At 41.4% G+C, this 23,856-nt stretch overlaps 1 protein-coding gene across 1 annotated transcript in view; it reads right to left on the reverse strand.

Annotated features, from left to right (window-relative positions):
- LOC109476051 (HEAT repeat-containing protein 1-like) overlaps window positions 1-23,721 on the reverse strand; it is an 80,970-nt gene extending 57,249 nt beyond the window's left edge. Inside the window, exons 1-6 of the mRNA XM_019776881.1 lie at window positions 23,631-23,721; window positions 22,103-22,257; window positions 15,496-15,712; window positions 13,067-13,208; window positions 12,463-12,564; window positions 137-403 (exon numbers count right to left, since the gene is read on the reverse strand). Coding sequence (XP_019632440.1) covers window positions 137-403; window positions 12,463-12,564; window positions 13,067-13,208; window positions 15,496-15,712; window positions 22,103-22,247 — 873 coding nt within the window. The 5' untranslated portion in view covers window positions 22,248-22,257; window positions 23,631-23,721. The remainder of the gene's footprint in view (window positions 1-136; window positions 404-12,462; window positions 12,565-13,066; window positions 13,209-15,495; window positions 15,713-22,102; window positions 22,258-23,630) is intronic.
- Between the last annotated feature and the right edge of the window lie 135 nt (window positions 23,722-23,856).

Here is a 23,856-nt window from a genome sequence, read left to right on the forward strand (position 1 = left end):
CTTATTTTATTGTTGTTACTCTCTCTTTATGTAGTTTGCCATACATTGTACCATGTGCAATCGTCGTGCAATAAAGTTCTTCTATAATGAGATTTCAGTTCACACATTCTTTTAAAACAGAAACCTGTCCACTGACCTTACAAATGCCCTTGACAAAAGTCTGCACCAGCAGACCCTGCATGGTGATTTTGTTAGCCAGCTGTCCAATGATGACATACGAGGCAGCCTTGTAGTCCAGAATAGCCCGGGACTTCAGGCCCTTTAGGACGTAGGGCAGCAGTTTGGTCACCATGTTCTCTTTGATGGTTTCCGTGACCTCCAGTGCCCCCAGAATGGTGGTGGCGTAGAAACTGACGAGGGCGCGCATGGGGGAGGGCGCAGAGGAGTCCTGGGAGGAGTGGAGCTGGATGGAACAGCAAAAAAAATATTTTTGCAAGTTATCTGGCACGTATGACCAGCTACAACAGTCAATTGTCTCTGACGTCACGTTCCAAGACTAGAGGGGTCTGTTCCGTGAAAAAGGTTAATGGAGTTATCTGGAAATTTGGGGTATAAGTCCCATTTCAATCTGTAGTCTAAGTGTTGGAAGTTAAAGCTTAGTCTTTATTTCATAATGACATGTACCAGCACAGGTGAACTTTCATGCTAAATTTTTGATTATGTTTGGTTTGATTTATTTACATCTCCATTAGTGAATATGATCACTAGTCTTCCTAGAATCCATTAATACAGTATATATACAATGTAATACAAAATATAACAACGCAATGTAATGAAATTACACAACACAAACAGAAGACTAACATACATGTAAACTGAACTGAAAATCACATTAAACACATTCCCAACTAAAAGGAGAAATTCTCCATACACTATGTGCAAAATGCACACACCTATGTGCAAAGTGCACATACCTATGTGCAAAATGCACATACCTATGTGCAAAGTGCACACACCTATGTGCAAAGTGCACACAGGTATGTGCAAAGTGCACACACTATGTGCAAAGTGCACACACCTATGTGCAAAGTGCACACACCTATGTGCAAAGTGCACACACTATGTGCAAAGTGCACACACTATGTGCAAAGTGCACACAGCTATGTGCAAAGTGTACATAGGTGCATATATACTATATGTGCAAACTACCTATACTACAAACAGACATCACTTTAATTCCGGACTGACTCTAATTCCGGACGACCTTTCACCATTAAGACATTATTATACTAGAGAGGCCGACATTTGCTTGGGAGCAAAATAAATTAATACAGCATATTTCAGTCCATCTCCCTCCCACGCAAAAGTGGACTATTCCAAACTTACCCCAGTGTAAAACTAGCCTGGGTACCATCCCCAGTAGTATTCGCACGCTCTATACATGTAACTGGGTCTTGACTTGAACACATATGTAGCGTCTGGAGTCTGAATATTCGTTCAGATTTTGAACGAGCGCGCTGATTGGTCCTACTCGTCTAAGCCCTTTTTGGGGTATGTACATATTAGGTAAGGGCAGTTCGGACGTCCGAACGGCGACGTTAGCGTCCGTCCGAACGCCTTATCATCAACATGTCCGACGGCGAACCGAACGCTAGAGCGCACATGATAATTGATATAGCCGTAGTCAGTCTTTCCGCGATAAATCATCATGGCTGACGCACAAGCCGCTCAGCTCACGGAGGTTGATGTTGACCTCGCAATCACGTCCGTTTTGGACGATTTAGACAGAATATCGTCGCTCAAAAATGAGCAAAAAGATGCATTGAATAATTTTGTTCGTGATGTTTTGGGCGTCCTACCGGTAAAAAAAAGAACGCACCGAGAAAAGGAACACTCGCGCAAAGATCTGTGCCTACAAAACAACAAACATCACTTGAATAATGCAGGCGCGCCATTGGCCGTCGCCTCTGAGGCTCAGCCAATCAAATGAAGCCCCGCTGCACGGGCTAGCTCATTACGTGACGTCATCACCAATCGTTTTATATGTGATCAAGTCCAGACCCAGTTATAGAGCTGGCGAATATACTACTGGGGATGGCACCCAGGCTAGTGTAAAACTGGCAAGGATTCTCAAATAAATGAATTATATAGTAGCTATGTAATTGAGAACAAAGATGCAAGAACAAGCACATTGAATCTCGAAAGCTTTACTAGTCTTATTACTGGTATGCAAATACTAACAATGATGAGATTTGATACATTTTGAAGGTCTTAGGCACATAAAATTGAATGTGTGGGTCATTCCGCACGACTTACGTGCAATGTGACCTCAGGTAACCCGCAATGGAACACGTGTTCCATGGCCAACGGCAGATGGAACAGGCCATTCTTTAGATAGAACATGGAACGGGTATAGCACTTTTGGCCCTTTTTTTGCTGAAAATAGCCATTAAAGTCCCCCAAATGAGTCATTTGGAAGTGGTGTATGCCAAATATGTGACTGCTATTCTGTAGACACATGTTCAAGGTACCCTTGTACCGAATTTCAGATCATTTGGTTGTAAAACCAGGGCTTAGGATCCAAAAATCCATTTTTTGGCGAAAAATGCCCTAAAAAACCTTCATAAAAATTTTTCAAAGGCATGTATCAAAAAAATGAAAAAAACGCCTGGGGGTATTCGCCCACTCTACCTCCATCCCAAATTTCAAGTCATTTGGCTGAATGATGGCGGAGTTGAATCCCTTTGACTGTGTGGCAGGAGGAGGAGAAGAAGGAGGAGGAGGAGAAGAAACATCAGAGAACACAATATATTTCATCCATACCATGGTATGGACTGAAATATAATTACTCGCTGAAAGTTGCGTAGGTATCATTGATACACTGTAGGTCCCCTGGGACTAGGTCAGCATTCGGATTCAGAATTCTGCGCAGAATTCTGCATTCAGGTGCAGAATTCTGCAACCCAAATGCAGAATTCTCCATCCAAATGCAAAATATGAAGGAATTTGCGATGCCTTATTTATTTTATGATGTTAGAGAGTGGACTCACACTCGTCCTACATCCTACATTGTATGATTGTGTTTGCTATCCCTGTGCTGCAAAAGCATACAAGACGGGACATTCTGCCAAGTACCTTCCAAAAGCACAAAAGAGTTTACAGATGGCACACACAATTCAGGCACAAGTACTTTCAGGTTATTCAGGTCACAATATTTCATGCTGATGGTCATTGTCAGACTGAAGCTTGAGTTCTTGTACACGTGGCGTGATGTTGTGCTCGGTGCTCAGTGATGGCGGCCAGAGATGACTGGGTACAAGGCAGAAGTAGTTGGCCGGCAAGCTGGCTTTGTTGTTGCAGCATGTTGACGATCGGGGTCGATTTGCAGCAGGTGGGCGAGGCAGGCGGTTGTAGGCGTGGTAGCGCAGCTTGAGCAGCGATCAGGCAGGTGGATTCATTGCCGGGCGATTCAGGAGGCATGATAAAACAATGCGGGTTGCGAGAGGTCCGGCTGCTCCCCACCAAATGTAGGGATGCAAGAGAAGAGGCGATGGAGAGACATTGTACTCTGTGGTGGCTATGGACACTGTTTTCCGCTAGAGTACATTGCTACAAAACTGATTTCCTCTGATCCGAATCAAAAGTAATCCTGCTGCACGTCCTTGAGATATTCCAGCTATACCTAGTAAATGCGCAGTTGATTGACTCATAGGGGTGAATATTCTGTAGCAGTAAAGAAAGGGAATCTTAATATGTTTAGATACATTGTACATCCAGAGTCTACCTAAGTGTACTTGAAAGTACACTCTGGGCTGATGCTTGTGTATTGGATTCGACCCTTGTGCATACTTTCAAATCTTAGATTGCTACTGGCCTGAGCATTGATTAGTTATGGTCCCACCCACATGATTGTTAAAACAAACAAACAAATCCTTAGGGCTGGCCCACACTCCTAGAAAATCTTCATTAGTCACACCAGGGCTCCTATCAAATCTGGCACACATGTACATGCATGGTATGTATTTGCCTGCTAAGTACCTTGATGACAGGTGTCCTGTCCCTGTGTAACACTAACTCTCATTGGAGCTTCTCCCAGCAGCAGGAGTCAGGCTACCCTACCAAACCCAGCTGTGACACCCAGTCAAGCAACCCCCAACTTGACAGAATTACATTTATAGGTCATACAGAAAGACCTCAGCACTTGTATATGTATACAAAAATGTAGAATTATCTCTTTTTAGTGATCTTGTCCAACCATGGTGGTGTAGAACTCTCAGCTCTCAGTCTTGGGAATTGAAGCATATGGCATCTCAAGGGAGATTGTGTTGCATTGGTGGCTGGTATCTACTATAGTCTAGGCTAGTTCTATTGGTGGACTTAGTCAAAGAGAGGCCACTGGGCCTTGCTTTTGAAGGCTTGATATGACTCCATGTACCTTTGTTAAGGATATTGAACATGTAGATTCTTCTATCAAAGTCTGATAAAATGATACAAGGATTAAGTTGCATGAATTAAACTTGCCATTATATAAAGTACTACAATAGTCTAGTAGTGACTGCTTATAGTCAGTGTCCTCAAATCATTTTTTCCAGCATTCCTCCATGAACAGAGGCCCTCTAACAAAACAAAAGGTTGCCCCTCAGAGGGGGAATTGGGGTCAGCTGAATGACCTAAGAAGGTTTGTAGGCCTGAGCCGGTAACCCATGAAATGCATTCCTGAGAAGGCTTGCTCAAATTATTTTGTTCTACTTCTAGACTGAAGGAAAATAACCAAAAGACCTGAGAAAGTACTGTCATATCCTAATTCTAGATGTACAGATGGATTATATCACACACACACAGACATGCACACATGCACAGAGATTCTTTGCTACCTTGTAAGATGAAAGGGTAAATACATGTATATGATTTCTGATAGAAAGTTGAACAAATTTGCTTTATCAATCTGGTATTCAATCCAATGAGCCATTTGTATTAGCCTCTACCAGGCTCCTCGGATCGCTGGAAAAATAGTAGAAATTGGCCGAAATAAAGGGATACTAAGTATACCAGAGACGATCCAGGGTCGCAAATTGGAGCTTCTATGGCCCTGGATCTTCTCTGGTATACTATCCCTTTATTTCGGCCAATTTCTACTATTTTTCCAGCAATCCGCGGAGCCTGGTAGAGGCTAATTTGTATGGCCATGCTTCAGTTTTCAATGATCAACTTAACACAGAGCTGATAACCTTGCAAAACAGTGTTTCCTACAAGCATGCACTCATAAATGTAAAAACAGAAAAGATTACAGCTTAGATCAGAATAGCATTGAAAATTCCTTTCTGTTGCAGTATGACAATCTGCTGAAAAATCCATCTGTATCCTGTTACGTGCACATCTTTCTGTTTCATGAACAAATTAAAAAAAAAGAAATTGCATTGATGAATTTGCTAATTTGATTACGCCGTGGCTAATGACACACCAGGAGTGGATATAAGGGACAAAAATTTTTTAGGCCACACCAATTTAATTGGTTGTTTCTCGATTTTTTCAGAAAAAATATGAAGAGATAGGGCGAAAAAATAAAAATAGGTCTAGATCTAGACATCCTATTATAGCCCCAAATGCTACGATAGGAACCATGAAGTCAGCACAAAAGGCTGGGTTAATATTCAAACTATGAATTGTGAACTTTTAATCAAACAACTACATTGATATATATGTATGGAAGATAACTGTAACAACTAGGAAGAAAAGGACTTTCCTCAACTGTTGGCGGCAAGAGCATTTTTTAGTTCATTCATAACCAGAAATTTTTTCTTTCTTTTGAAATCAGAAAAAAATGAAGAGGTAAATCCGAGACCCAACGAATCAAATTGGTGTGGCCTTATATCCACTCCGGAATACTAGCCTCTGTGGCAGGCCCAAAACTTGGGTTTTGGTGTGTTTCAGGGGCTTAAAGTTTTTTAAAACCCCGGACGTCAAATTTAACTTAGTGGATGTCGAAAAGGCTGACAATCACAAAACAACACAGAACCCCCCCTAGGGGACAAATATTCAGCATGGACAGAATTCAAGGCAGGTATACATGTAGTTTTAGAAAAATACCCACGTCGAGCTCAGTAGGGTGTAAGTAAAACGGTTGAAAGAAAATGAAAACCGTAAGTTGCCGGAAAACATTGAAAAGTTCCCATGTCTACAGAGCGGCAAAGTTTGGCTGACCATCCAAACTGTCACATATATGCCTCAGAACAGTTCTGGGATCAAAACCCCAACATCCACAGAACTTGATCCATATTGCAAAACAGTTGGATTGTGCCATTCCTAGTGAAATATATGACGGTGTATTGATTCCTTGATTGTTAAGTTGGCTAAACTAGGGGGAAATTCTGCTATTGCTATACTATACAAATTTAGACTCTCAATTTCTATAAAAGAATAACTAAAAGGCTAAAATTGTGACATAGATAATCATATAAACAAAACAAAATCATAAATTATATTATATTGTTAATGATACTATATATATATATATATATATATAGAGAGAGAGAGAGAGAGAGAGAGAGTCTCAGACAGAGTATGTGTGTTGTCTTGTCATTCTATGAAGACAGCCTGAGCTTTCCTCTCAGTTTTAGGTGGCCCAAGGATGCTTGAGACCTGGATCAGAGCGTAGATGATAGGGCCAGGTTGCCTTGTGACCCCAGTTTGCCCTGAGTTTTGGAATGCCTGTAAGTCATAGCTCCCAATGGGAGAGTGTGCACCAGTGGCATGGCTATATTGAGGTTAAGGCCTGAGTGAGGTCTTTGTTCTTCAAAGGACAGAGTCTCCCTGAAGGCTGAAGAAACAGCTTTTGTGAAGTCAATTGTTAAATTTGTTGAATTTGTTGAGTTGTTTTGTAGAGAAAACTGAAATTCAAATCAACATTTATTGCATTTTGAATAGCATTTCTTTTCATCAATCACTTTGTAACAAGATTTTCTGACAGTCCTTGAATCACTGCCAGTTAGAATACATCACTAGCCTTACATCCTAACATCTACTCGGAGAATTAGATACTTGGATAAAAGTCAGACATACATTGTATCAGCCAGTGAGGAAAGATCACAATTTTCTAGCCTAACATCTGCTTGGAGAATTCAGACACTGACATTATAAGGGCAAGGGAATTATGGCACCAGTCTTGATGCCAGACTGCAGTGCAACACAATACTCCCTTCAGCCAGGGGAAACATGCATGCCTGCCCGGTGCCCATCCCAGACATGCCGGAGTTGGAACTTGAGGTCTAATCTCTCACCAGGAAGGGTGAAGGGAGTCCTGAACAACAGGATTAACAAGTGATTTTTATATACATGTACTTGGTAACTAGATGATTTTGATTTATGCGTTGCAATAGCAAAGTTTGTCAGACCCATGGCACACTGGGCCCAAAGTAATACATGTGTGCAGTTGGGGGCTGGGTGAAAGGTTAGGTCACTAGAAAAGTGGTCTGAACTCATCATGAGAATTGAACACTATCTGATTCTGCTAATGCAGCTTGAAGCCTTGCTCACCCTCTTGAAATAGAACAGTTTTTTCAAATTGCTCCTTCTACAATCATGAAAGAAAGGGCCTGTTTGAAAAGGCCAACAAATTCCATCCTAGGTTCTCCAAGTTTACAGACAAAAAGAAAACTACTCTCCTCTTACAATGCTGCAATTTCAATAAATCACAACATCACAAAACCCACACATTATAGGAAAAGTGGGACCATTCATCTTCCACTGTCTCGGAAAAAGGAGTACCGGCAAAGGGCCAAACATGCTATATAAGGTATCTTAGGAGGTTAGAGGGAGAGTTTGTTCTGTTCTAAAAAAAATTTGAACTGAAACCTAACACTAACAGTGTGGGTGTTTCAGTTTCAGTGTGATCAAAGGTTACACCAAGTGGCAGGGTTCCCATACCAGGGGCTATGTTCCGCATTAGTACAAGTCCTCAAGGGACGTCCCAAGAGACGCCGGCAGGATAAGGCCAGTCTAGGGTGACCTACATACAACATGTACATGTGCACCTAACCCTACCCATCTATCCTGAATAGAACTGAAATGAAATGTAGCTTATACATGTGTAGTTACAAGGCAACATTCTCCAAATACAATATATATGAACTCAATTTTAGGAGAATGTTTCATTGTTGAGTTGTTGGTTATACTTCAGGTTGGCGGCTCTTTGCCTTTGTTTGATTTCTTGGGAGAGCCCATCAGACCATCTGGTCGTGCACATGCATCTACCCTTTCAATGACCGCTTCTGTAAGTTTTCCTCTTCACACTACCCAAAGAAGGCTTCAAGCTGCATTAGCAGAATCATCCTTAAGGATCAGATAGTGTTGAATTCTCATGATGAGTTCAGACCACTTTTCTAGTGACCTAACCTTTCACCCAGCCCCCAACTGCACACATGTATTACTTTGGGCCCAGTGTGCCATGGGTCTGACATCCATGTATACCCGTGTATACCTCGTGTACCTCCATGGTCAGTCACAGCTTTGTTTTCTAGATCGTACAGTATACAGTACCAGATTGTAATGAATAAAATGTTATGATCTTCTATCACGGTTTAAATACTGCTGCACCACGATATGCACAAATTACTACACAAAACTACAGTGTGGCAACCTTATATACATGTATGCAGATACGACCTTGTATGAGAAGTTCTGTCGAAGTGCTTTTGTGTCTACGTGGTCTTAAGGTAGAGAAGGAATATTATTTTTGAGCCTTCAGTCATCTGAATGAGGGCCTGCAAGCCCTTTTTCGTAAGGCGTAATCAGGCCGTTTTAGACTTCGTAATTCGTAGGCAGCCTCAGCAAAAATCAACGTAATTCGTAATTGGACATTAGCCGCAAATCATAAAGTCGTAATCAGTTCTGAGACTTTAACGTAATTCGTAATAGGCGGCGAAAATTTTGCGTAATTCGTAATCACTACCCCCCCTTGCAGGCCCTCCTGAATGGGAAAACACTTCTCAATATACATGACATGTAAGTAGAGATGACCATGTGTTCTCAGCACAAAATGTTTAATGTGATGGCAAAGTTTGCATTAGTATTATTATTAGCAAAATGTGATGACTTGAGTGTATTAGAACCCCCAGGCTGTTCATTGGGGTTTTCTGCCAGCCAGGGGCTAACTTAGGGCACTTGGGAGCACTCTGATACAAATTAATCTGTCACAGCTTGTTACAAGCTAATCCTTAACCCTTGTCCTGCTGGCAATTTTTACACAATATTTTCAAATAATTTCATGTCTTAATCAGGTCACAGACCCTTGACTTTTTTTGGCCCGCGGTGGCGTAGTTACTTCCGCATTCGTTGCGTTTCGCTGCGGTGTGATGCGTTGCACGAGAAACACCCCCAAATTGTACATATACAGGGCACTATATAGATGGTACTGTATGTGCAACCCATATATATATATGGGCTCCGCAGGACAAGGGTTTTAAGTAAATACAGGCAGCAGCTAACCCAGCATGAAACAGCTTCTGGTGTTAGCAATAGCAAGCTCGCAGCCAGACTAGTACAGAGGAGATAAGAGAAAGAGCAACTTTTATGAATTATAAAGATGATGCAAAATCTTGAAGTGAAGAGTCACAAGGTGATAGGGGCATGAAAGGGCAAAAGTTTGTATTATGATTATGAAGTAATTTGTCATCATAACAATATTATCATAGATGACTTATTCCTATTGGATTTCTAACTGCATGGAATGAAATTGACAAAACATGGTGCTTTTTAGGTACAAGACTGCCATACAACACTTTTTAGCCTTGTTCATCACGGTGAAGTCACCCAAACTGACGATTCGGGTAACTCGCATTCCTCACATCTGGTCCATGTGCCATACATTCCTATCAAACCGTGCCCGATCACGATTCTCTGAAACTGCATTCATTGTTGTTTGATTAAAACAATGCAACGCAAGGTGGCGTGTTATTAATGTCAGAGGTCAATGACCTGCTTGCTGGTGCCCCCCTCCCAGCGTATCTCGGCCAAATGCCGAGGCGGTGAAGCTCGTCCTAGAACAGACACATTATTTGACCATTACTGCTCTTTAAGTTGCTGCCACGTAAAATTTGGTATAGCATATAAATAACGAAATATCACCCTGTAATCCATGACCAGGTGGAGTCACATTGAAATCACATTGCGTTCAGATGCAAATCGCGATGCGGAAAAACTGATTCGAAACCACCTCTAGAAGTGGTTTGGGATCAAGGCGCTTTCCATAATGATTTGGAGCGTTCAGATGGAGCCACTTGAAACCGGCTTCGGGGGAAACCACATGTAAAGCACCTTCACTGACTTCACATAAACACGACCTTTGATAATTTGGAACTTTGGCTTTGACCTATATTAGGTAGACATGAGAATATGACTAATAACAGCTTTACAAAATGAACTGTCATTGTATATCAGAGAGAGCTGTGAGAGTCACCTGTTCGTAAGACAACTTACAAATCAATGTAGACCCAGTTTACACACACACGCAAAAGTCTTAAGTACAAAAATGCATATTAGTAGCCTCCTTCACAGACTTGTACAGCGGCATTGATGTTTTTGGGAAGCAACGCAAGTTTTGCCCTTGCCCCCAAAAAATTAATGGCGCCTCTACACATCTTGTACATCACATGGTACTCGAGGTAACGTACTTGATGTATGTCAAAGCAGGCAGATTTACATACAGGGAAAATTTTATGTCTGATCCGGATCCGCCACAAATGTCTTGAACTACATTGTACCTCCTCTAGATGGATTACTTTTGATTCGGATCAGAGAAAATCAGTTTTGAAGCAATGCATTCTAGCGGAAAACAGTGTCCATAGCCACCACAGAGTACAATGTCCCTCCCATCGCCTCTTCTCTTGCATCCCTACATTTGGTGGGGAGCAGCCGGACCTCTCGCAACCCACATTGTTTTATCATGCCTCGCCCGGCGATGAATCCACCTGCCTGATCGCTGCTCAAGCTGCGCTACCACGCCTACAACCGCCTGCCTCGCCCACCTGCTGCAAACCGACCCCGATCGTCAACATGCTGCAACAACAAAGCCAGCTTGCCGGCCAACTACTTCTGCCATGTACCCAGTCATCTCTGGCCGCCATCACTGAGCACCGAGCACAACATCACGCCACGTGTACAAGAACTCAAGCTTCAGTCTGACAATGACCATCAGCATGAAATATTGTGTCCTGAATAACCTGAAAGTACTTGTGCCTGAATTGTGTGTGCCATCTGTAAACTCTTTTGTGCTTTTGGAAGGTACTTGGCAGAATGTCCCGTCTTGTATGCTTTTGCAGCACAGGGATAGCAAACACATACAATGTAGGATGTAGGACGAGTGTGAGTCCACTCTCTAACATCATAAAATAAATAAGGCATCGCAAATTCCTTCATATTTTGCATTTGGATGGAGAATTCTGCATTTGTGTTGCAGAATTCTGCACCTGAATGCAGAATTCTGCGCAGAATTCTGAATCCGAATGCTGACCTAGTCCCAGGGGACCTACAGTGTATCAATGATACCTACGCAACTTTCATCGAGTAATATAATAATGTCTTAATGGTGAAAGGTCGTCCGGAATTAGAGTCAGTCCGGAATTGAAGTGATGTCTGTTTGTAGTATATGTAGTTTGCACATAGTATATGCACCTATGTACACTTTGCACATAGCTGTGTGCACTTTGCACATAGTGTGTGCACTTTGCACATAGGTGTGTGCACTTTGCACATAGTGTGTGCACTTTGCACATACCTGTGTGCACTTTGCACATACCTGTGTGCACTTTGCACATAGGTATGTGCATTTTGCACATAGGTATGTGCACTTTGCACATAGGTGTGTGCATTTTGCACATAGTGTATGGAGAATTTCTCCTTTTAGTTGGGAATGTGTTATTAACAATCAAAATTATACAAATCAATTATACAACAAGTTATACAACCAAATATCTACACATGTACATGTATTTGATTGTGTGATAATGAGAAAGAAAAATTTTACTTCTAATGTAACATGATTATATAATTAGCATGTTTGTACTAGCAAGTTTAACAATAATTCATGATTCATCACTGTAATATACAGGCTTTTTTTTAATACAGATATACAGATACACTGGACTTGGATCCGGACTTGTAAAAATGTTTAGGTTCAAGTCCAAAAAAAACTAAAAGTCAAGAACCGAGTCCGGACTTATTACCATAAAAGACCATTTCACATACCCCTTTTCTTTCCAAACCACCTAAAACCTTCCGTAGATTGCAAAAACTTTGCTGCAAAATGAAGAAAACATTGCCATTGGGCATAGTCAAGTGTCAGCCTCCATGTTATGTGGCCAAAATTTCACCCAGACAACATTGCAAGGTTGCCAACATGCAATTTTGTATATGCCATAGGTTTAGGTCCGGACTTACAAGTCCGGAACTGAACCCAAAACCTCTGGACTTGAATCCGGACCTGAACCTAAATGTGGGTTTAGGTATGCAGCACTATGCATGAATCACCTTGGTTGCCTTCTGTACCATGTCACAGATGAAGGTAAGGAAACCCAGGTCAGCAGCACAATGGTTGATAACTGTAGATCGTGCCAGAGGGGTCCCAGGTTTCTGTGGATACAAGATGTTAAAACTATCATTTATTTATTTATGAAGATGAAGATTTACCACATTTGTGGAAGGATTGACATAACAGGTGACTATCACCTCTTCAAAGATGTCAACCCCGAGACCAGACTGTAAGGTTTGAACCACTCACACCGGGAAGGTCCCCTACTCTTTTCGATAAGTGGGGTGGGTTCTTTAACGTGCATGGGGTGTGGCTCTCCCCAAACACGGGACCTCCATTTAACGTCCTATCCGAGGGACGTCCCTAGCCAAAGCTAGGTACTCATTTTCACCTGAGTGAAGTGAGGAAAGTCGTGTAAAGTACCTTTCCCAAGGGTACAACGTCGGGTCGCATGTTTGGACTTGTTCGGGTACGACCCGGAATCGAACCCGGGTCTCCCCGTTTCATAGTCCAGTGATGTATCACTACACCACACGATGCCACACTGAAATTTTGAAACAGATTACAACTGAAATGAAAATATAAAGAAGACAGTCCACAGACCTGAATGGCTGCCATCCAGTTCCAGCGGTTGGTGGGCTGTTCGATCTTTAAGAGCTGCACGACACGTACAAACATCTTAGTCTGGTGATAGGGCAACACACAGGCCACCAGGTCATCTGTGTTGAATCTGTGGATGTGGAACCTGGGTGGGGGAGGGGGGCATAAACATCAGAACTACAGGCCTAGGAAAAAAAATGTTGTGTTTCCTGTTTCAACATTTTTTTTTGTCCTAGGCCTTAGCATGAAGACAACTTCATTCTAGACATCAAATATTCTCTCATGACAAGATAGTCTTGACAATATAGTACATGTATACATTTACATTGCTGCTAAAATGTACCTAGAGTCTAGTTAACTACATGTATACAGTTGCATGCAAAATTATTCAACCCCTCTTGTATTTTGGGGAATTTTGCCAAAATAAGGAAAATTACAACTGTAGAACATGCCTAACTCATGTAAGTGATTAATATATAGTTACTTACAATTTAATATCAGAGAAAAAGTCAATATTATTTCATAGTTCATCTGAAATGGCAACTTTAACACAAAAAGCAGGTGGCAAAATTATTCAACCCCTATACAAGTCATCAGCTAGGGTTGATTATGGAGAATCACAAGTAACATGCCACGTCCAAAAACACTAGTAATGCAATGAGGGAAGATGTGCATGTCCATAATATTTGTATTATCCTTTAATTTTCCACCAAATGTGTAGTATTACACACCTTGTGTCATTACTGCTCACATGCCTCTTGTTGTAAAATGGTGAAAGCAAGAGAGTTGTCCCAGAGGTTTAAATAGGATATAGTAGCATTACACAATAAGGGAAATAGAAATAAGAGGATATCCAAGCTCTTTAATGTTCCCAGAGACACCATTGGGAGCATTATTCGCAAGTTCAAGGCATCTGGTACTGTGGCCACACAGGGAGGTCATGGACGAAAGAAGAATATTTCATCAGCTACAGCAAGATTCCTGAGAAAACAGGTGGACAAAACCTCCAGGCTTACTGCAAAGGACATGAGACACAGTTTGGCTGGAGGAGGAAGTGATGTTTTAGGTGGTACAGCATGCTGCACACTTCATGCTGAAGGGTTGAATGCCAGAACCCCAAGATGCATACTGCTGCTGAAGCCAAGCCACAAGAAAAGTTGCTTCCAGTATGCTGAAGCCAGCCTGTCAAACCCACAGAACTTTTGGGACACTGTCCTATGGACTGATGAAGCAAAACTTGAGTTCGTTGGTCCTGTGGATCAGAGGTTTGTTTTGCACAGGAGGATCCAGGCATACGCAGAGAAGAACACCCTGCCTACCGTAAAACATGGCGGTGGGTCTGTGATGTTGTGGGGGTGTTTTGCTTCTAATGGTACTGGGGAAACTCCACCATGTTGACGGCATCATGGATTCGACCAAGTATCAGGATATTCTGGCCAAGAAAGTCACCAAGTTCCTGAAGACGTTGAAGCTGGGGCGTCATTGGACATTACAGCAAGTCAATGACCCCAAGCACACATCGAAATCCATGAAGGCTTGGTTGGAGAAGAAAGGCTGGAAGGTCCTGGAGTGGCCATCGCAGTCTCCTGACTTAAACCCAATTGAGAATCTGTGGTGAGACCTGACGAAAGCTGTTGCAGCAGGAAGACCTAAGAACATTGCTGAGATGGAGATATTCGCCAACAAGGAATTGGCCGAAATCCCCAAATAGCACTGCCAGAATATCATGACAAGCTATCGTTCCCGTCTGCAACAGGCCATTGCAGTTACAGGGGTGCTGCACGAATTTCTAGAGGAATCCTCGTAGGGGGTTGAATAATTTTGCCACCTGCTTTTTGTGTTAAAGTTGCCATTTCAGATGAACTATGAAATAATATTGACTTTTTCTCTGATGTTAAATTGTAATAAACTATCTGTTAATCACTTACATGAGTTAGGGATGTTCTACAGTTGTAATTTTCCTTATTTTGGCAAAATTCCCCAAAATACAAGAGGGGTTGAATAATTTTGCATGCAACTGTATGTGCAGCTGTATCAAAGGAGGATGCAATAATTTGAGATACCTCTGACCTTTCCAAAATCATTTCTTTTACTATCATGAAAGTTCATCTGTGTAACGTTGGTTGTTACATGTTTAGAGTTAAAATTTTAGACCGAACACAAAGAAGTTTTCTCACCTAGAGCTTTCAACCAGCCACTCTTTCAACCAGGTCTTCCTCAGTAGACTTTTTTTTTTCACTCAACCGCGACGGGGGACAATATCGTCTACCAGATACCTTCTGACCCAGTGTTGACGTCACACTTCAAAGAAGCCACGTGACAAGCCTCACTGGGTCAGTCTACTGAGGAAGACCGGAGTAACTCTAGCTCTAGATGAGAAAACTTCTTTGTGTTAATTGGATCTAAAATATAACTCTAAACAAACATCTAACCTGTTGATAAGCCACTCCAGTGCCTTCTGTGCAGGTCTCAGCAGGAAGTACGGAGAGACTAGCGTCAGGAAACGTGAGATGTTTTCGTCCAGTCTGGCGTTCACCTCCTTGGTCTGAACCACTCGCTCCAGGTTTTTCGAGGACTGACTGAACAGGTTGTTGTGGAAGTCTAGAAACACTGGGTCGATGTTGGCCAGCTCATCTAAACCATTCACTCCTGGAAGGAAAAGGCATATCGATCAGCACAATAAAACTGTACTCTCACCTCTCAAATAAAAGTACCCCCTGACAAAGTACCCCCCGGACAAATCTTCAAAATCTAATAAAAGTACCCCCTGGAATAAAGTACCCCCCGGAAAATTTGAAAAATGACATGTTAGGCCACACCAATTCAATTTCTTGGTTAACGGATTCGCCGCTTCATTTTTTTCTGATTTTTTTTGCAAATAAAAATGAAAATTCAGAATCAACTGCAAAATGCTCATATTTTGCCCTGAACAGTTGAAAACAGTCCTTTCCCTACTACTTGTTACAGTCATTCCATCTTTCAATGCAGTGGTATCATTAAAAGTTCAAAATTCATTGTTTAAATTTTGTGTTGACTTTATGGCTCCTATCGTACCCTTTTGGGCCATAATAGGATGCCTAGGCCTGTTTTTATTTTTTATTTTTTCGCCCGCCCGCTCCATTATTTTTCTACAAAAATCCGTTAACCAAGAAATTAAATTGGTGTGGCCTTAGCAACGTCTATGCCCAAAAATGTGTTCTCACGGTGCATGTCACTTGTAATTATTGACAGGTCCTAAATAAACACCTTACAGGGATCGAAATACTGGGTGCATGTGCACCTTAGTGCACCCAAAATTGGATCGGTGCACCCAATTTTTGGCGACGCCTCAGGGGGGAGCCTAATGGCACAGTATTGTGTGTAGTTTGCAAGAATTCTAGGAATTGCACAGGCATTTTTTTTCCACAGGCATGGCATGTCTACAGGCATGTTGATGGCACACTTTTATGGACACATTCCTACGTAGTCCTAAATTCTTGCCCACATACCCACATGCCTTTCAAGTGGAAGTTTTACATTCTTCCCACATTTCTTCCCACATGCCTTCCAAGTGGATGTCTTAGCATTCCAAGTGGAAGTCCTACATTCTTGCTCACATTCCTGTCCCACATGCCTTCCAAGTGAATGAACTACAAACTCCTAAAACATTTTAGAATTACTTCTGTGAGTACAGTCGATAGTGATCAGATGTGCTGTTGTAGTACCAGGTAGCCGCTTGTGTTGAGTGTCCGTTGGATAGGTAAGTTTGCCATATACATTATCTATGTCTAGTTGTCAAGGTTGTGATTTGGAGTTAGTTTTTTTTAAGTTGCCAACACTAGTCAAAGAAGTTGCCAACACTAGTCAAAGTGTGTGTTGTTTTAGGATCTGTTATGACAATAGACAATAGCATTTTAAGGAGGGCCCCTCATGCCCATTTTCCGTAGAGTGTAATTGACTGTTTTAATTCTACGACTGTAACCGGGCCGATCTATTAACGCGTGTCCTGGATGGTAAGTTTGCCATGTTCAATGATGAATCCTATGATGAATTCTACGTAAGTCAGCACAAGGCATAGACTTTAATAAATGTATCTTAAATGTTAATATAATCTATAGAGACCATGCGTCGTTTTTTGTGTAAATACTACTCTACTGGAATTTGGAAAATGACCCACGCTGTCTTCCACCAAGCTTCTATTGAGTCACATGGTTGGGATACATTCAAGTTGATATTTATAAGTTAAAAAAAATCGGCGAGTACAATATTATCATGTGACCCGTTTCTAGCAAACTAGCGCATTTGAAGCTTGCGTTGTGTATAGACTATTACACATATTAGATGTTTTGTGCTACCGTTTTACAAGAAGTTCTAAATATAACAACTCTTCATGAATGGAAAGGATTGTTCATATAAATTTCTATTTCATTACAAATTCAAACTGTTGACACGGAGATCAGTTAGCTAGGATAGGCTAGGTATATCGCGAAGTTAACTCCTCACGAACATAAATGCACTTACATATATGTTGTACACATCAGAGGTTGACATTGATAGGTTGTTGACGTTGGTTGGCATAACCAAATATATTGACTAGATCAATTTTGTTATAGGACAATGTAGAAGTACACATGTATTTTAGAGTTTTTTGTGCATGCAGTCCTAAGTATGCCGTAAAATTAATCATGTATGATATATGACAATACATCTGCATACTATCTACACCAGAGAGAGATTTGTACTTCTGTAAGACCATCGACACAGGTGTTTTATACGGCTTTATTTAGCCTTAAGGATTTCCTGTTACATTACCTTAAGTTTGCCTGGCCATAGGGTGCTTGCGGAAGGCCTCCGGTTAGAAAAAATACCACCCAAAAACGACAACTGCAAGGGGTCATTCGCACCTTCTGCCATGTGATGACTTTTTGAAAACTAGTAGAAGGGAAACCTTTTTTTCAGGCCCAAGATCATCAGTTTTGGCTTGCACAATAATTCCTCTCCGGCTGTCACACAGTCCTATGTGAACTATTTCCGCCCAGAACGTTGGTCCTCTGCGTGCCCAGTTCCATTTTCTGATCTTTTCTTAGCCACCTCAGCAATATATCCTGTAACTGTCAAGTCCAGTCCGTGAAACGCGGGTGGTCGTCTTTAAATTGTAGGTTACTCAGATGTGTTGTTGCCATTTACGATTTAAGCGCTTAGTGGTGGTGTGGTTTCTCCTGATGAGAACAACAACGTTTCATTCGGGAGCTGTTCGATTTGGAACAACGTGGAATTTGTACAATGTTTGCCTTTCGTCATGCGCTGAAAACCGGTGGGACATATAGTGGTATGGTTGCTATGCCTGCATTCTTAACATGCGCTGTAAACCCTAGGGATTTGTGGCATGATGTCAATGCCTGTCTGCACATGCGCTGAAGTCTTATGGATGTCCTACTTTCTGTCCCTCATTCCCACATGTCTTCCAAGTGGATGTTTTACATTCTTGCCATTCCCACATGCCTTCCAAAAAATTCAAGCGGAAGTTTTACATTCTTGCTTCCATGCATTCGCACATGCCTTACAACATTCCTTCCAAGTGGAAGTCTTCAAGCCTTCCAAGTAGTGGAAGTCCTAAATTTTTGCTCACATTCCTTTCCCACATGCCTTCCAGGTGAATAAACTACAACCTCTAAAGACATTTTAGAATCACTGCTGTGAGTAAAGTCGATCACATTGTGAATCTGAACATGTTGGGGAAATGCTGAGAAGGAGACTTACAGATATGCACTGATGATGTCTTCGAAGCTTCTACAGTTTTCAAAAGGGAAGTCAAACCCTTCAGACATAGTTTTAGACATAGCTACAATTTTAGACAACTACCTTTCATCATGTAGATTTTAGTTATTTTATATACCGTTCTTCAATGTCCTTCTATGTTTGTAACTGACGATTAGCCTCTGGGCATGAATTTGCAATAAACTTCTCAATTATTATAATAGAAGGGAAAGATATCATAATTATAATAGTACCTGTTTAAATGCAGCAGAGCTCAGAAGAATCTTGTGAATCTGTACCGACTTCATGAACATCATGGGAGTCTTGTCAATCTGTACAATTTCCACGATGTCCCAAGGGTTTCCTGGAATTTCACTAGGTAGGAATTGTATGTCAAGTGTATGTCCCACATTCTAGCCACATTCCCCACATGCCGTACCCAGTGAATGGTTAGCATTTTGTCCACAGGCATGCGGAATGTCCACAGGCATTTCTCTGACCCACATCTATGCCCACAAACCCTTGGGAAGATCTGTCTGCCCTATGGCCCTGCTTTCTGTGACCCCGGGGCTCGTTCACTATACACTCAGGGGAGGAGTGCACTGTATCTGTCTAGACTTAACAGGTACCATCATGGCAGTGTCATGGCAGTGCCATGCAAACAATAACCCTAACAGCAACCACCGTCGCCATGGCAATGTATGTTTTCATTGCCAGTCTTGTTGACTGTGGGTGCACCGGTGCACCTAAATATTTTTGTAGTACTGTAAGTCTACAAATTTCCGCGGTATATTTAGATTCGCGGAATTCGCGGGGACCTCTGTACCGCGAATCTATTTCCCCGCGAATATGTTTTGCGTAAGTGCGCCCCCCTCCCCACATGCATTAACGACGGTAAGCGAAACGCAAACACACGCAACAAACACAAATCACTGCAAATCAACTTTATTCTTAGCAAATGTACGTGTGTTGAGTACCAAATTTTTTTAAGTTATACTGATGTAAAAAAATTATAATAGTATGAGACACCGAATCGCGATACTGCGGCACTGGCCGTGTCAAACGTGCACCGCCGGACAAAAATCTGTGTGTGCAGAGCGCCGGCCATGCGCGCCCGGGCGCTTGAAAATTGCGGGCACATCGGGCATATCTACAAATATTTTGATTAAAAATATAACTACTGGTATCTGGGAAATGTTAGTTGATTCTCTTTTGCGCCCTGCTTTGCGGGCGTTTTTTTTGTTTTTTGTTTGTTTTGCTGGATAGACACGCTACCGTGGGCCTACAAAACCGAAGGCGACCTTTGCATACTTCCGGGTTCAAAATCTCGCCGAAGACGGCATAAAAATTTTTAGTAATATATAATTATATTTTCCCGAAAGATTCTTTCGATTATGCATTTCTTCACTAGAGTATCGATGTGTAGTCGTGGAAAATAGCGTTTTAGCGCTTATTTCCGAACAAAGAAAATTGTTTACACGTGCGTCAGATCGATCGTCAGCTATACCACCGGCAGTCTCGCGCGGTGCACGAAACCAATTTTTGCGCCGCGTTTTAGGATATAAATGCCGGAACACGAACTTTTATTATTTTGAATATACACTTTACAAAGTTTTCTTTGAAAAATAGCCAAGGAGAAATCGCGAATCTAAAAATACCGCGGATTGTCCATTTTCCCGAAACCGCGAACTTTAGGCCCCGCGAATCTAAAGAGACTTACAGTATTAAGTACGGTAAAGGTACAAGACACTGTAATTCCAACATTGCTGTGATGGAATAAAATAATAAAAAACCTTTGATGCACTGCTTGTTTGAAATTCTTGAGATAGAATTAGATTTACTTCAGTTTTTAAAGCCCGAAAATGTATCGGCGCAGTTCCGACATCGCGTTACCCACCAACTTCCGGATCCCGACTACAACACAGGACAAGAGATCTCTTCTTTCTCGCTCCCCGGTTTCTTGATAGTCATGTGACCAAAACATCGCGAACTCGCTTCTGGTCACATCGTCAAAACCCGGGTGTCTAATAAGTAATATTTTACTTATTAATGTACTGCTGGAAATATGTGGTGCACCCAAAATTTTTTTGGTGCACCTAATTTTTTTGGTTAGGTGCAACAGTGCACCTAATCAAAAAAATGAATTTCGATCCCTGCCTTAAATATGATACCCTCAACAAATCTTCAAAACCTAATAAATACCCCCCAGATTGAGAATAAATATGTACCCCCTGGAAAATTACCAAATTAGCAGCCTGTATTCTAGCAGGTTTTTGAGGAGTATATGTCACTTGCAGTGTAATATACATGTATCTATGATTATGTCATCCATCAATATTCTTGCTCTGCCTTCATATAAGTTTTTGTGTTGTTGTGTAGATTTATCAATTCCCTAAAAAATATGTAAAACTTTCTTTCACACAATCCTTGAATCAATTTATTGTGGTTTGTGGTTTACATGTATTTATTATATCTCATTTTTAAACAAATTAAAAAGCCAATTAAGTATTTTATCATGTTCATTTATGACCATTTAATACATTTCCTTCACACATTTGCAGTCATTGCACCTTTTTCATATACTGAAAGGATGTATGTTAAGTGTGTTTCTTTAAGTATGCTACTCAGACAGAACAAGAACAATAATAAAATACTGTAATTCCTTATTTTTTCACTGTACTATTATGTTACTGTTTTCACTGTCACTTCTGTACCGTGAACTTATCATTACAGTTAACAAATGATTCCTGGACTTTCTTTTTCCTGCACCTGTCGCCACTGTGAATATAGTTCCGTGAACTTTTCTTTTTCCACTTTTCTCAGACCGTGAAATTTTGCTTCCATGAACATGAAATGAATTAGTAAGGCCACACCAATTTAATTTGTTGGTTCTCGGATTTTTTCAGAAAAAATATGAAGCGACAGGGCGAAAAAAAATAAAAATAAAAACAGGTCTAGGCATCCTATTATAGGCTTAAATGCTATGGAATGAGCCATGAAGTCAACACAAAAGGCTGGGTTAAAATTTAAACATTGAATTTTGAACTTTTAATCAAAACACTGCAATGATAGATGGGAAAACTGTAACATCTAGGAAGAAAAGGACTTTCCTCAACTGTTGGGGACAAAATATGAGCATTTTTCAGTTGATTCAGGACCAGAATCAAATTTTTATTTTTTTTGCAAATCAGAAAAAAACGAAGAGGCAAATCCGAGAACCAACAAATTAAATTGGTGTGGCCTAAGTGCTATCGTATTGAAATCAAGTCAAAGTGCATTTTTATCACATTCTGCATTACTAACCAAGTGCGTAGAAAGTGTCCCTGTCTAGATTAGCAGCCTCCTTAGGATCAAACAGCAGCGAGGCCCGCTCCCTGTCCTTGTCTGGTACAGCCAGCTCTGACTGCGGCAAGGCTAACCGCTGCAGCTGGGTCGCTAAAGATGTCATCTTGGTGTGTCTATGGAGGAAGTGATATAAAAAAAGATACATGTACATTGTGAGCATTCTGCAAACATAATTTCCACCCATCTCATCCCAAAGAAGATGATACTAGTAACTGGTTGGGAAGAGGGTGTTTACATGAAGATCAGTTGCTACTTAGGCCGACTTTAGACTGACGACAGTTCATAGTCGCACGATAATCGTTGTCCACGACGGCTTTCTTTAGACACATGACCAGAAAGCGTGGCGAACACCCGCAGCGCAAGATGGCACACCGCGTGAGTTCAAAATGGCGAGAGAACCCTCTTGTTTTTGTAGCAGATTATTCTTTTTCTGCTTTTTATATAACAACTCGCGTTGCCGAGTTCTTGCCCAACAAAGGTCTATGAGGCGCATGTACCGAGATGGGAAATACCTAGGTTTAAACCCAGCGTTCGGTGCTGCCGCAGAAAGGCGGATCGGTACCGGAATAGTAGCAATTGGTGGTAGGGGACCACACTCGGCAACATTCTATGGTATACTAGTACTATAGGCGATGTTTTTGGACAGAAAATAACGCTTGCAGGGCAATGCAGGCTCATTTGCATATGATCAGTGACATCTTACTTCCTTCGCCGGCATTCGTACATTCGTACGACTATTCAACTGTCGTCAGTCTAAAGTCGGCCTTAAGATGAGGGCCTGCATGGGGGTCCCGACTACACAAAATTTTGAGAGCCAGCTATGTACGTATTTCGCTGAATTCAAGAAGCCTCCCCCATTACACTTTACAATAAATTCTGGGTAGCTACAATGCATTACGTAAAATAAAACGGCGAATTACGCTCTACGCAAAATGTGCCAATTACGCTCTTCCGACTCTACGTAGAATTGAAATGGCCAATCACTCTCTACCAAAAAGGGCATGGGGGCCCGCTTATAAAGATTACTTCATCAAATGTAGTTTTTAACATATCTGTATCACATTAGCTCACACAGTCTGGAAGACACTTTAATAAGATTAAGAGGGTGCCCCACATCCTTGAGTAGAGCAGAGTAGAGTCTTCGATCTGGTAGCAACTGTGTACCATATCAATTCTAACATAATTTTACAACCTACGAGTATACGAGTGTTGATTCAATTGACTTATTTCAAAGCCGTTCGACAACGTTACATCGCTCACAATATGTTAATACAACATCAGACATTATGACGATAAAAGTAAGGGACCGTCCCAATAAATTTCTATGCAAAGACACATAGCCAGCTCCTTACATCTGCTTGGAGATTACATCTCCGGACATGTCCCGCTATGCTCATCGAGGATTTGGTCCTCAAAGAAAGGGCTATTTACCATAGAATATGTAAAGTTATGTGCATATAAGTTCCTTATGACGCAAGACACATACCTGTGAACGTACGTCTCCCAGAAGTTGAAGGAAAACGGTGATTTCCAGGTGTAAAACTTAGAACCGCCGGTGGGACATCTCCCCACGTGCAGCAATGGGCCGGAAATGCAGTAAATTACTTCCGGGTTGGATTACTACATTCCGTTCTGAGGTGTATTTGGTGAAATGAATAATACTAAAAAAAAGGCGTATTTTATGAATACATGGTATATTATACTTTATATGG

The sequence above is a fragment of the Branchiostoma belcheri genome, unplaced genomic scaffold (genome assembly GCF_001625305.1).
Source record: "Branchiostoma belcheri isolate BF01 breed outbred unplaced genomic scaffold, Haploidv18h27 scaffold36, whole genome shotgun sequence".
NCBI classification, from domain to species: domain Eukaryota; kingdom Metazoa; phylum Chordata; class Leptocardii; order Amphioxiformes; family Branchiostomatidae; genus Branchiostoma; species Branchiostoma belcheri.